At 40.9% G+C, this 14809-nt stretch overlaps 2 protein-coding genes across 8 annotated transcripts in view; one reads left to right on the forward strand and one right to left on the reverse strand.

Annotated features, from left to right (window-relative positions):
* frem1a (Fras1 related extracellular matrix 1a) overlaps window positions 1-13149 on the reverse strand; it is a 31351-nt gene extending 18202 nt beyond the window's left edge. For 2 of the 7 annotated variants that reach the window (XR_007939654.1, XM_051943638.1), the window contains exons 1-9: window positions 13008-13149; window positions 9980-10193; window positions 4761-5178; window positions 1997-2091; window positions 1539-1849; window positions 1214-1410; window positions 626-949; window positions 426-534; window positions 43-174 (exon numbers count right to left, since the gene is read on the reverse strand). Coding sequence is in view for 5 of the 7 variants with exons in the window: in XM_051943638.1 (XP_051799598.1) it covers window positions 43-174; window positions 426-534; window positions 626-949; window positions 1214-1410; window positions 1539-1849; window positions 1997-2091; window positions 4761-5003 (1411 nt within the window). In the remaining 2 variants the exon portion in view is untranslated. The remainder of the gene's footprint in view (window positions 1-42; window positions 175-425; window positions 535-625; window positions 950-1213; window positions 1411-1538; window positions 1850-1996; window positions 2092-4760; window positions 5179-9979; window positions 10194-13007) is intronic. The other 5 variants (XM_051943636.1, XM_022203474.2, XR_007939655.1 and 2 more) reach the window with 4 other exon arrangements.
* On the forward strand, window positions 11284-13605 carry LOC110957453 (uncharacterized). The gene is made up of 2 exons (XM_022203496.2): window positions 11284-11756; window positions 13040-13605. Exons 1-2 carry the CDS (start codon window positions 11471-11473, stop codon window positions 13453-13455), a joined length of 702 nt encoding a protein of 233 aa, XP_022059188.1. The 5' UTR covers window positions 11284-11470; the 3' UTR covers window positions 13456-13605.
* Window positions 13606-14809: the final 1204 nt, after the last annotated feature.

Here is a 14809-nt window from a genome sequence, read left to right on the forward strand (position 1 = left end):
CTTATCCAATCTATTAAATACTAAAAAGGTTTGTCACTGTACCTCTGACAGTGAGTCGTCCATGCTGCAGGCCGTCCACAGTGATGAGGCGAACAGTGTTCAGGTTGTCGTTATCCACAATCTGGAGCTGATCCCACGTTATTGGACGAGATTGACCCTCTAACAGGCTGAGACCTACAACACAGAGTGTTATTAGAAAAAGTACACTTAATTACGTATAATTCAGACAGGAAGTCATGGCTGATTCTGGAGGACAGAAACAAACAAACAAGGATTAAGAAGTTGTCTTGGTTGAACATCCAGCTTGTATGCAGTACAAAAGCAGTTTGTTTGCTTTTTAGTTTGACCACTTGGGGGCAGACAGTTTACTAAGGTTGACTGCTTGCTGTTTGGTGCTAGAGAAGGTAATGCAGAGCGAGGTTTACCCATGTTCCAGGACACTCTGGGGGCATTCGTGTCTGCAGTCCTTACAGACATGTGAACAGTTATTGATGGACTCTTCTCAAAGAAAAAGTCATGAACTTCAAATTCCACCTGTACGAAAAAAGAAGTTCTCAGAAGTTCTCAAAACAAAACTTACTGTCTTATATACTACATAAAGAAGTATAATAAAGGGACGGAGTACCTCATAATTCCTACGTTGGGTATGCGAGGAGTTCGGAGGTTGGTACCCAATGAGCATGTCATTGAGATCAAGCCAGGTAAAAGAGAAGACGGGACGAGTGTGATCGGACAGATGGGTGATGAAGCCGTCGGCAGGGGGTTTGGTGATGTTGAAAACCAAAAGCTGTTTGGGAGTTTCCTCATCTTCAGCGTCTAGTGTAGCGGTGGAGAGTGGGGTGAGGATGAACTGGTCTACTTCCAGGATAAACATGGACATGAAGGATGGTTTGGGAGGCTGGTTGGGCATCGCACCGACGATCTGAACTGGAATCCAGACCTGTTCAGACTACAGCACAGTATATTTGAGGAGTTTTATTGGCACCAAACTAAGACCAGAAGATAATCTAATCTTTATATGAAGCATAAAGGCCATAAAATTAGACAAAAGAAAGTTCCCAGTTAGCATTTTTGTATAAGAATTGACGCACTGGCAGTTTAAATCTAGAACTTTGAAACATTGTTAAATCCAAAAGTACATATTGATTCAATCTTTTGGTATACCTCAGATTGGCACATATCCACATAGGACATGATTCAGCTGCCTAGTTACCTTATAAATGCTGCCACTCCTGGTGTCCTTGAGGTCCAGTCTAATTGCAATGTAGTCTACGTCTGGAGACGGCGGGTCTATATGCTGATACCTTAGACCCATCACCAGGAAGTCATCGCAGGGGATTTTGGTGAACTTTACTAGCTTCAGACCCTTCAGGCAATCTTCTGATTTACACATGGCTCTGGCTTTATTATCTGAACAATGATACAACCATGATTTTGAAATCAGTTTTTGTAATAAAATAAGCCTTTCTGCCTCTTTAGAAACTATTAGTTTGTGGATCAGCTCAGAATTCCTGATTTACAGGCGGTTCATTGGTTACCTAGCTGCTGGCGGAGATGAATGAAGCTCTCCGGCTCGTCCCCTCTCTTGGTGGCTTTCTCTGGCTCTCCGGTGACCAGTTGTCCGTGGGCCGGCAGGTGGGAGTTATGGCTGCTGAGGTGAACGCTACACTCAAGACTCGACTTCCTCTCGTAGTGGAAGGACACCACGTTGCCGTCAACAGCGTCGGAGAGGCCGTAGAATTCTGGGACCTCTAAGGACTTGGGCCCCAGTTGAATGATGTTGCATTCAGGTTCCAAAATGTCCACATGGAGAGAAAACATCTCCATGTACGTCTCCGTCTCTGTGAACCTGCTCAAAAATAGAACAGTCACTACAACAGAAAAGACTCAAGAGTTAAGGTCACATCCTGAACTTTACCCAAACGTCAGAGCAGAGAATGTTGTCTCATAACCTTACATTTAAATAAAATGAATTCTGACAGATTTGGTGCTGTACCTGTATAAACGAAGCTTGACGGTGTCCTCCTTTAAAAACGGGCAGCCATTGTGGACGTACTTCACCTCATCAGTTAGATAATGGCAGTCAAATACCTGAAGAGTCAAAGAGACAAACTGTATTATCGAGAATAACGAGTGAGTCAGACATATGGAGAATGGCCTGACAGTAATAGAGATAATAAAAATGATGCCTGATACAATATAGTATAACAGAAGCACAAACAAATGTAGCTAAAAAGCAAATTGGCTAACCTTAGCTAACATTAGCCCCTATGTGAAACTGCTCATAGTAGGCCCAACAAGGGTCGAGCAACAAACAGTTTCAGTTAAACCAACTAAGAAGCAATGCATATTTCTTTAATTAAACTTTATATTTGGAAAAAGAACAATGTGTTTTATGCTTGGGGCGTTAGCTGTGATTGAAGACATCCTGAGTAAATGCAAAATAAGCCATGAGCTTCTATTCTAATTTTTGTATGCAATATAAAATCAGGATTATGAATGAAAATCTATATATGCTATATTTTCCTCTCTCTCTTTGACCCTCACCCCGACCAGTCGAGGCAGATGGCCACCCTTCCTGAGCCTGGTTCTGCCAAATCTTCCTTCCAATTAAAGGGATGCTTTTTCTTCCCACTACTGCTAAAGATCTTTCTCAAAAGGAATTGTTTAGATTTGTTGGGTTTCTTCTTTTTATTTAAAATTGTAAGGTCATGTTGTGAATGGGTTTTATGTAAATAAAAGAGAATTGAATCAAATTAGGAACTGAAGATGGTAGAATAATGTAGTTTTGTGCTTATTATTGACAAAATAAAGACAGTGGTGAGCATACAAATAATTAATGACGATTAATTGGTACCAAAATCTGTGCTTTTTTAAGTCAATGCATTGTGAGTTGGCTGAACATGAAAGACATTTTCCCACATTCAAGCAAACAATTGACTTCCACTCACAAAACCAAGTAAATAAACTGTTTGAAATGATGTGCACTCATCAGATCTCGTTCAGCGTTCAAAGTTTTCTCCTAAGCATTCAAATGTAACCCTTTCTCAGCAGAAAAAGACCTGTTTTGGACATGCGGCAGTTGACTGCATTTGTCAACGCTGAGTCATTAGCGAGGAGACGGCCTGTCTGCCCAGAAAACAAAGGGAGAATGCAGAGATGTTCCTCCAACTCCTCTTCCCCAAAATAGCTCTCTGTTCTCGGTGTGATGGCTTTTACAGGATGAAGACAGACTCACATCTACTGTAGTTTTAATGTAAACTCAAGCTAATATCATGCTAAATGTAGTAAGGAACTACACTTAAAGAAAGCTGTTAAGGTCAGGTAGAGGTATTGACTGTGGTTAAATCCAAAATAAAGTCAATGCTAACCTCTGAATTCTTCATAAGTCAACAAAACGTCCATTATTACAATGAACGTAAATGGCATAGCGTAAATCTAGCAACACATAGGACCAAAAGCATCATAGAACCACACATTAGCATGGTATAAATGGATTTTTGTCCACTCCATCTGTGCATTACCAATCCTTTAAATGTCCTTGAAGCATTGGTTGGTGACATATTGGTGAGATGCAGCTCAACACGTGACCAGTGGAGGCAGGAAGTCACCACAACAACGGTGGAAAGTTGACAACAACATCATGCCACCATGCTTTTTGTTTACAGTGTACAAAAAAAATGGAGGTTCCCAAAGAAGATATTTCTTTAATTTACCCTCTAGAATTTATATAGCAGGAAAAAAGCATTAAAAGTCCGTGTGAACAGATTATTAAACTGAGGGAAGCAGTGGACAAACTGCAGATTTAAGTGCCTGACCTTATTTCTGTCCACAGCAACATCAGCAACATAAATAACAGTCATAATGTAAATGTGTTGGGGTTTAATAATCTGTATGCACTCATCATGGTTTCCACATTAATAAAGCTTTCTCTCACAGGACTTAGATGTCTGTAATCAGCTGTTGCTCTTTAAACATTTAAAATTAAACTGTCAAAACTGTGGAGTGTCATTTGCAGGGGCGGATCCAGATAAATTTTAGTGGGGGGGGGGGGGGGGGCACAGGGGGGTAAATGGATGGAATACTCGGTTAAACCAACATTTTAGGTGCAAGTCTAGGGATTTAAGGTGGAATGATTCAAAGATTTCAGGTGGAATAGTCCTTTAAACCAACCTAAATTTCATGTTTTGATCATTATCAAGGGAGAAACCTCAATCCAGACTCCTCATGAAGACGTTTGAGATTTATGCTGCTGTTATTTGTTTAGTCCAGACTAAACGACAGAAATCCACAACTGCAATTTTATTTCAGGACTCTGTTATTAAATGTCAGAACAATCCATGTGACTCTAAAAACTCTACAGCTTTACAAACTCTGAGATTAAACTCTCCACAAGGATCCAAAAGAAGTTGGACTTCTACATTTACATTTTACAGAAACGGTCGCTCACTCACAACAGTAGTTTCGTTTGCCTTCTTTAACTGTAGATCTTTCAAATGATAAACTCACTGTGCCAGTTTTTTTTTTTTTTTGATAGATTTTATGTGCCAGAATTCCATTTCCTATCCTGCACAGCTGTAAAAGAGCTGCAGGGAAATAACAGAATACACCAGAAAGTTGAAGAAGCACTCGTCATTACCCCAATGCTATGATACATCCTGTGGTTGTACAACTGTACAACTTTGTTTGACTGCTCACGGTAAATTGTCTGGAACATTCAGGGTTTTGTTTTCTTATTGTGAGGGGGATTTTTCCATTACCTGAGGCAGAAGCTTTCCCACCCGTTGAGTTATGGGCTCATTCAGCACCACCTCCACCTTGCATGCGTCCTTCTGTTGGGGGATATGGAACTGCAGGTCGCCCTCCTGGAGGAAGGCCTGCTGACCCCGTTTCACCTTTAAACCCTTGTTGACCTTCACCAGGGAGCCTTGCGAGGAGCAGGTCATTCCCAGCAGGATCACTGGAAGCAGCTTCCAGGCCGAGCTTTGGCCCGACGAACCCATCGCTGACGGTCGCAAGCCGATGTCCTGCCGGGTCTCTGAGGGTCCGGATCCACAGGAAAGCTTTCAGGAACACACTTCAGTCAACCAAAGGACGCCTTTCCTCTTCAGATGAAGCTCTCCTTCAGCATCATGGTTCAGCTGCAGGTGGATGAAGTTTTACATGATCGCACAAAAGCTGTGAAGGAAATGAAAAAAATGTCGCTACTCTCCATCCATGATCTCCTTTAGAAAAAAAACAAAAAACATTTCAATCTTCCACTGATCAGGAAGGATGCTTTATTTTTGTTCTTCAAAAATTACAATCCTACCTCATGATTTCCCCCAATTCCAACAAGGGATCATTTAAATCAAACATATAGAAGAATTAGGGTTAGGGGCGAGTAGTGTTCAACGTAATAACAGTTTTGATCTTGCGTATGTTCGCCTGTAAAAAAACACCTCCATCATCACTTCCATTACAACTTCACAGTTTCAGAACAAGCAGCAAATACGACAAGAAACAATCTTAATGACACAGCTCAGCCAGGTCTGCATGCAGAAACATGAACAAGCAGCAGTAAACGCTCCCCCCTACACAGAAATAGACCAACACTGGTGCTTTACAGCAACCGGAACCTCACGTTGTTGTTTTTGTAGTTAGAAGAGAGCAGCAATAATCTGAGTTATTAGCCAGCTCCAGGCATGTTCCACTATTTGCAGGAAATATGTTCATTATGAGCAAATACAGGCCTTACCCTGGGGTTAAAAACAATGTTTGTCAGTGACCTCTGACTTCTAAACAGAGTCGCCCCCAACATGGGCCTTTCTGACCGCTCGTACTGCAATTATGGGGACAAACTTCCCATAAGATTACCTAACACAGCCTGAGGGTGCTTTGAATTATTATAACGTACGTACGTTTCCCTCTTCCTCTGCACTGATTCATCTTATCTCAGCCGACATCCCACTGAGGATGTGTGTCGGAGCTGTTTTGTGCCTGAAAGCAGGCTTCAGATGTCATCCCACCGCATTCCTTCAACACTTGCCTGGGACACGTACCCCAGACCTCACACAGAAAGCACCTTATAATCAGCCGCTGCATTGGGGAACATGTTAAAGCCTGTCCTCGCGAACAATGCTTGTGTTTAGAGAGCCGAGAACAGATCGTGTTCAAAGACGGTCACAACCCAACAGAGCCCATCCTTTGCGTCTGAGGAAAACCATCATTGTATTGTCATGATTAAAATTTACTTGTAAGGTTACATATCTTATTGAATTGCCTGTAAAATCTGTGTTAATTAACATAGTTCCACAAAAAGCTGACATTTTTAAGGTTTAGCATCTGAGTTCACTTTATTTCTTGATTAACTGTTAATAAAAATAACATTGATTGATGCAAATAAAAGCCTTTTGTGTACTGTAATCGTTTGAGTAGCATTAATTAATAAGAATGTTGTTTTAAGTGCACTGATTTCTCTTGAAAGTGTCCTGTGCAGTCTCTGTTTGCATTTGTTTCTCATTTAAAAAAAGCCCAAAATAACACTTTGCATCCTTGAGGTCACAGCAAACCTCCAAAATAAATTTCCTTCCTCATACTTCCATGTTTACTTTCTAGCTGGGGGATCCATTTAATGTTTTGATTGAGAGGAAATGAGGCCACCGACTTTACAGTTTTGAAAAATAAACCAAAAAATGACAACCATTGCAGCAACAACATCAAAATGAGATGCATATTTTAAGTATTTTACACGTTAACAGTAGATCTACACCACAAGGCCACAAGTAAATCGATATCTTGTCCGCTTAGTTTGTTTTATGTTTGTTTTCCCTGGTTCTGACCCAACAGTTTCAATAAAAGAGGACTATAAAGCAGCATACAGGGGTACTTTAGCTTCAAGTGGTCTTCTTTCTTCTCTTGATACAAATCCAACCCCAGAAAGAAGCAATTGTTCCCAGTTTGGTGTCTAAGACGAACCCGACTGGAGTCTCATCCAACACCTTTGGGATGAACTAAAACAATGAGCCAGAGCTAATCACCCAACATTAGCACTGCATGTCAAATGCTGAGAAAACAAAGTCCGACTGCAAACCAGAACAGAGAGCAGATAACATTTCAACAGATAACACTAAACCCAGCACTGTGTCCCTGAGTATTGTTGATATTTACTCTCAGTTACAAGACAAGGGCCTCAGTGATGTTGAAAATCTGGCTGATGTGAGGCCCGGCAGGAGGCAGCAGCTGGGAGTGCTGGGAAAGGTCCTGATGTTAAGCTGCCCGGAGCACTCAGAGGGTCCCGGCCTCGTTTGTAGTTGATCCTTTTTCCTGTTTGGGCAGAGCCTCACGTTACAGTCGCTACACAACACCTCAACAACAAGCAGCTTATTTCCTGTCATGTCGAGAATGAAGTGAAGACAAATACGGACCATCGACCTCACCTTGAATTAACCTCACATGTCAGGAGTGAGTTGTTTTCTCCGCCGACACGTCAATCAGGAGCATCTGCAGCGTGTTGAAGCCAGCAGTGCTAATGACAGACTGCATTTACTGCGCAACATGCACTCCCTAATCCAAACAAAACCCCAGTACTGGATGGTATATTCATACCGTCACTCCATCTATATGACTTAGACCCCTTATTATTCTTTGCTCTGGACAACACCGGCATCTAGACGGCGACCCTTCTGAGCCAAATGAATTCATTTCAGCGGATTAGCTAAAGTCAGTGGATCCATCAGCGCAAATCCTCTCAGTCAAGTGCATCTTTGGTGGCGTTTGACGTGGGAATTTACAGCGCAAACATCTACTGATCCTAATGGTAAGACAAGAGTGGGGGAGTCCAAAACAGACCATACAGTACGGTTAGCAAGCTAAACATCTGAAAGCTAGATTAATTAGCCAATGCAACATGGCTAGCCGGCAACATACCTGGAACATGTCACCACTGTATGCAGGTTAGACTAGAGTAACTCGTCATTTCTGTCTGACTTATCATACAGTTATCGGCAGTCAAAGTATCTATATCCATCCATCCATCCATCCATCCATCCATCTATCCATCCATCCATCCATCCATCCATCCATCTTCCTTCTTGGTTACTGGGGTGATGAGTCTTGCTCAGTTGGGCCTCACCGATGTCTAAAATGTTCAATTCTTTTGTTGTTTTTCTCAGTCTACCATCTGCTATCCCCAACTTCGCCCCAACTGGTCGAGGCAGATGGCTGCCTTCCCTGAGCCTGGTTCTGCCAAAGATGTTCCTTTCCACTATTGCTGAAAGAAACTTTGGATTGTTGGGTTCTCCGTTTAAAATTCAAACTTTCTTCTCTTTACTGTGTTAAACGCTATGAGATGACATGTTGTGAATTGCTGCTATATAAATAAAATATAATTGAATGTCTTTAAATGAACAGGAGTGACGACATCAGCAGCCATAAAGAAACGGTGGAAGATGCTTGATCTTCATGGACACTCATCTGAAGTGTGTGGTAGCAAAACACCCTTTTGTATACTGAATTGAAGGGTGCGCTTTAATTACTGCTTATGAATTTAACTTCCCATTTGGAACAGAATAAATGCTGTTTTTCTTCTCAAAAGTTAGTTTCTCTGCTTGCCATTGCAAGAACTTTGGGGCCGGTATGAGGTGGCACCAACGTCTACTGAAAATACAGAGTAATCAGACTTTTTGGTCTTTCTGTTTCCATTGGAGGATCCAAGAGCTTTGTAGTAGTTGCTGGCTGTAACTCTAATTCTATGTAGGAATTAGAGGATGGAATTTTTTGTGTTCGCCTGGACAGCAAATTGATGACGGTGATGGTAGCGAGAAGACCTTGAGAAGTCGGGAAAATGGCCTCTCAGAGTTTAACCAATCATTGTTGGGGGGATTAGAAGCAGAGTGGTCAAACCAATAAACCAAATATAGCGTGACAGTGGCTACCATTCTTGAAAGCACAAAACTTTTAATCTGTTTTTCTCAAAATCTAAGAATTGGGTTACATTCTGTTTGTCTTCTCTAAATTTGAACCAATCAGTGTTGAGACCAACTTACCAATGGCCAATCAGAAGTACCTAACCTTAAATAGGTGCCTTTTCTCCCACAATAAGACCTTGAAAGAGGTTCTTTCGGGGTGTTCTTGTGGTCCAATCACTTTAAAATAACCAAATGTTCCTGCAGTGGAAAGCTAACTGGAGAACCCCTTTAATGGTCTATTTCAAAGGGAAACTGATTTAGAGGAGCTGATTATTTGTGATCTTTTTTAAACATCTGTCTTTCAGGACAAATGTTGGGTGGTAAAAACAGAACACGTGCTTTCTGTCTGTTTACGGGCCTCCTCACAAAGATAACACACCGCAAACATGTAATGTTCTTCAAAGGCCACGAAGGTCAGATAGCATCTCATAATTCTGTGCTCGCTATATTCCAAACCCTTCCTTCTTTCTGTGTTTCCAAAATCACAAACCAACCAGCGCCGGACCTCCAAAAACATGCAGCTGCTGCGAGGGAATGCGATGTGTCACGTAACGAGCTCCACAGCTGGGAATGCCTGTTACATCCACGCACAGCATCTTCTAATCTTAATAATGACAGGGTCCTTAGCAGGCTGCAATTTTCAAAGAGGGGACGAGCAAAAAGGAGGAAAAGGAGGAATTCTGCAGGAAACACAACGCTTGGCCAACATCCAGGAGCGAAGAAAGCAACAGAAAAGCATTTATAAAGCTCAAAAACTGTGAGAAAGAGGAGAGAAAGTTGGGCATTTTCACAATAAATGCACCATTACAGATGATGGTAGGTGGGTTTTAACACCTGGAAACAAGATTATAGTCAACATGATCTACATTACTTGTTATTAGTTCATTCTGACCTTGATCCTTTAGATGCTGATGTATTTGGCGATGCAGTGAAAGAATATTCCCACAAAATGAGGAACCCAAGCAAACATTTCATCATGTTCCACAACAATAAAAGGAAAGCTCAGCACATGCATTTAGACATGTTCCTACCTGAACATCTTCCCTTTCTTCTCCCTTACCTGTCCGCCGTCTTCTTGCTTTCAGCAGCAACTACCTCATTGACAGAATCTGGCTCGCTTCGTGGTAACAAACTCCACCCCGAGAGATGAGACAACGGGGGGGAGGACAGAGGCAGGAAGATCTGACCGAGGACGCCTTCCTCCTCTTGTCGCTGCTGTGGGATCGGTAATCGGAGCGGAAAAACCTAAAGACAAACAGCGGAGTGTGAGATCAAAGTCTCGTCCAAAGTGCCTGGTGGTTTGTTATTACTGAGCAGAAGTGGGCACAGATAAAAGACTTGCTGCACTAATGTAAGGAAGCACCTGAAAGGGGGAAAATCATGTATTTTATAATAGATTACACGCCCTGGACAGCAGTGGAGTCGACAGAAAAGACTACTTACACTGAACTCTAAAAAGAAAAGATAAAAAGTCACATGAACAGACATTTAAATGAACCAAATATTAGTAGAAATAGTCGAAGAAACTCTGAGAAATTATATTTAAGTCATTGTCAATTTTCTAAATTGTTGGATTTTGTTGACTTTTATTTTGGCGTGGATATCTGGTACAGCATTAAAAAGCTTTGAGCATATTTCTTTAAACTTAAGTACAAAGAGGTTGCAAGCTTGATGGTATTTTGTTGATATTCTTGTGGCATTTACACTATTATATAGAGAATGGTTTCTATGCTTAATACTATATCTTATGATTATTATAAAAGCATAAAAATAATACTGTATACAATACTGTACAGTATTATTATAGAAAGAACACTGTATACTATAATATACAGTTTTATTTTCATGCTTTAATTTCACAGTTCTCACACCAGTTGGGACACTATGGTTTATGATTGCTACAAATTGTACATTTTCATGACATATTTTTTTGTGTATTTGTTTCATTGTGTGCATTCTTGTGTTAGAAACTGCACTGTGAGAATTAACATCTAGTTTTGAATATATTCTACATATGGAAATGACAATAAACATCTTCATTTACGTCGATTTTGGATCCAATTTTGGGGCCGTGTAACTGCCCTGAACATGCTCCAGTCTGGATACAAGAAACTATATCAGAAAGAAATCAACTGAATAATCTAAATCTTTTTGACTTGTAATCCCACTTTTCCCCCAAAAAAACAAAATGAGTTCATTACACATTGTACTGATACTACAGTCTTTATAGTGTCATTCTTTTCTGTTTTATTCCGGTTACAGTGCACTTTTTCCACTCGGTGCATCTGTTCAGAGCAGCCCTGTGGCTCGTTCCACTCCAGGCTTAAGTGTTTGTCAAAGGGAAGTAACATTCCTCAGCTCCAGAACCGGACCGCTTCACTAAGTCCTGACAGCCCCTGTGGTTCCTGCATGTCTATTAGTGCTCACACTGGTACACCAGTTGGTCAGGTGGACGCTCGAATGGCCAGAAGTGCAGATATTTGACTGAACTGTACACAGAAGACGAGTAATTTCCCGTCAGAATGGTCCGAGTGGAGCGTCTGGGAGCTTTTGACGTGACTCTGGCCTTCCTCTTAGTGAGCTCCGTCACCGGCCTGCTGCTGATGGATCAGCGCAGAGATGCAGAGGACGACCAGGAGCTCAACAAAGCTATTCTGGAAATGCTGCATATCAATAAGGTGTCGGCGAGCCATCAGGCCAAACCGCATCCATACATGAGGAGGATTTACCAGCATCTGGACTCACTGGAGGCTCAGGACTTCGGGAGATCAGATGGAACGCTGGTGCAGAGCTTTCGCAGCTTTGGTGGTGAGGATCTGAGACATTTCTCTCGCAATACTGCAACTTCCTGTTTGACTGCACTTGAAGAATAGCAGAACAACTAGCTAGTTAGCCTTAGCAGTGCTGCATTGCCCTGTAGTCGCCTCAGAAAAAAGACAATTTCAGGACGTTTTCTCCAAACCTAACCAAGCTGTCATGATGCCAAGTATTCATGTGCTCCAATTTGATCTCCACATACTGCTACAAAAAAACAAAACATCTGGTTCTTTAAAGCTGATCTCAGTGAAAAGCTTTTTTCTCTGAGATCAGCTTGAGGTTGATAAGTCTGAATCAAAGCCAAAAAGTTGCGGACCATGAAAGAAAAACTAGAAGCTAAAAGATGCACAATAGAGCAGAGATGGTGGAACTTCCATACCCATAAAACCCAATGGTTTGGGTACGACTGTTTTGAAACCTCATATTTGGCATTTGGCTGTTGCCCTGCCCTAAAACTTACCCCGCTTTATTGTCTATTTCCCTCTAAATAGGATCATAATTTATAAAATAAGCATCATGATGTGTTCAGAAAGTCTTGAAACTCACAGTCAAGACCATAAAATCATGAGGAAAATGCTTTGTGGGGTAATAAATCAAAGGAGAAGTGAAGTCATTTTCTCATAGACTTCTTGTAAACAAAGGGGTCGCCCCCTGCTGGCTGTTAGAAAGAATGCAGGTTGAAATTATTCCTGCATCTTTTATCTACAGTTGATGGTTATAGGTTGTAATTTAACCCACTGTTTATATAAAAACGGGAAATTAAAGGGAAACATTCCTCAAAATTTGTCAACTGCATAGGAATGTTCACATTAAAATACATCAAGAAACAACACAAGAGCATAACATTTAGAAGAATCTTTCTGTAAAAATGCCATGTGGTGTTTGGTTATAGGCGGCCATGTTGATTGAAAACAGCAAAAATGTCAACTATGATACAAAAAGTCCTACAATTATATACTGACCCATCTGTATCTGCTTTTTTTTCCAATTACTTCTTAGCAAACATTTAAAATTCCTAACCTTGTCTTCAAGAAATTTTGTAAAAATTAAAAGTTCATGCACTGAAGCATCACTGAGATTGAACAGTGACGTAATTTTCTGAACATAGATCATGATGGATTGTGTGCAGCTCATTAAATTTGCCAACTAGAAATGAATGGGTAGTAAACATGCATTTAAAAACCTAAAAATATAGAGTCTACAAATGCTGAGATGATCCTTTAAAATGTCGTGTATTCTTACCTGTTCCTGTTTTCACTCCTTGGATCCCCCAGGCCCTCCTGACGCCCCTCAGGGATGGATCTGGTTCAACATCAGCAGCCTGAATCCCTCCATGCTGGGGGCCGAGCTGGTCCTGTTCAGGAAGACCCTCCATCCTCGTCCCCTCAGCGTCACCGTCACCCTGCACAGCGTCATCGCCTCGCAGGGAAACCTGATCGAAAGTCCCGCCCTGGAGGAGAGACAGCTGACCCTGGACCAGCGGCCGTCCTCCGGCTACGACGTGTTCGACGTGTCTTCTGTTCTGGCCTCGAAGCCTCTGGAGGTTTTGGGTTTCCAGCTGCGCTACACGGACGAGAACGGCAGCCTGGTTCTCCACGAGGCGCTGACCCAGAGTCTGTACTGTCTGGACAGAGGCTCCCTGAGTGAACCCTTACTGGTGCTGTACCAGTCCCATCCTCTGCAGATCTGACAGCACTGGAATGACAGAAAACCAGTTAAACCAGTTCATTAACCTCCAATACTGTTCACTATATTTTAGCTTAAAGTAGCCGAGGTGATAAAGATACCACAGTGAGGCTGGAAGGTTTGACTTTGACTCAGAATAAACTTCTTAAAATTACGTTTGAGTTGTGTTCTTTCTTTTACTGCAAAGTTACACAAACTCTGAAGTCACTAAATATGCAAATAGGACCCGAGGACTCGAGAATTTATGTAGTTAGGTTTTGTTTTTGGACTTGTAACTTATGGTAGATATTTGTAACAACAACAATAACAAAAAACAACAATAATGCCATCGACAACAATGATATCATTAAAAACAACAGTAATGATAATATTGACAAAGCAACAAACAATACTAAAACAATAACAACAACAATACCACCAGCAACAAATTGCTAACAATGACAATAACAAATAGCAGCAATGCTAAAAAATAGTACCAACAACAATAACTAACAATATCTATAACAACAAACATAAACAACAACAACAATGATGATAAAAACAACAGCAATACCACCATGACCAACAACAACAATACTAAAAACAATAATAACAACAGTATCTATTAAATAACAACAGTAAGAATAAAAACAATAACAGCAACAACAACATTAAAAATAATGACTTACACTGTCTGCTTTGACGGTCAAGCCAAAAAAAAGACGATGCTCAGGAAGAGAGTATCACACCGGAATAGAAAATAAATACAAATAAAAGGCAAAATAAAGACCACAGAGGAAAGAGATGAAGCAGAGAAATATGGCTGAATGTGGTAAATAACTAGTGCTTTATTTATCCAGTGATTCCCAGTTAGGGGTTTTTGTAAGTTGAATTCAGCTGTATTTTAATTCATCAACTATAAATGTTTTATCCTGTAGAAGGTTGCTGGGAACTAGAGCAACCTAACATTTCGGATTCGGATGTTTCTAAGATAAAGTTTGGCCGTCTTTAGGCTGGTTTTGCTTTGGGTGAAACTGTTTGTGGATGCAGGTGGAGTTCTATTCTAATAATCACGACGGGTGACTGACCTCTAGTGGTCACAGTGAGTCATTAATTCATTACACTTTGATCTCATTTACACAGAGCCAAATCCTATTAAATGCTATTCTGGATTTAACAGAGAGCTCCAGCAAAACCAGTGAAACAATGTGGTGTTAATATCAGCAAAGGTGTCACTATCAGTATCTATTAATGTGTTCAAAATCAGTATAAGTAACAGTAATACTGGTAATCAGGAGTAAATTAATTAGGTTAATATAGCAGACACAACAGTGTTTCAATGTTTTAGTGAAAATATTGGTAAAATGGTGAAATTTGAA

This window comes from Acanthochromis polyacanthus, chromosome 23 (assembly GCF_021347895.1).
Source record: "Acanthochromis polyacanthus isolate Apoly-LR-REF ecotype Palm Island chromosome 23, KAUST_Apoly_ChrSc, whole genome shotgun sequence".
Lineage (NCBI taxonomy): Eukaryota > Metazoa > Chordata > Actinopteri > Pomacentridae > Acanthochromis > Acanthochromis polyacanthus.

Bases quoted from the DNA above. Each gene is read 5' to 3' on its own strand.
- LOC110957453 (XM_022203496.2), top strand. From the start codon at position 11,471: ATGGTCCGAGTGGAGCGTCTGGGAGCTTTTGACGTGACTCTGGCCTTC. The intron at 11,757-13,039 runs GTGAGGATCTGA...TGGATCCCCCAG, and splicing joins GAGCTTTCGCAGCTTTGGTG to GCCCTCCTGACGCCCCTCAG.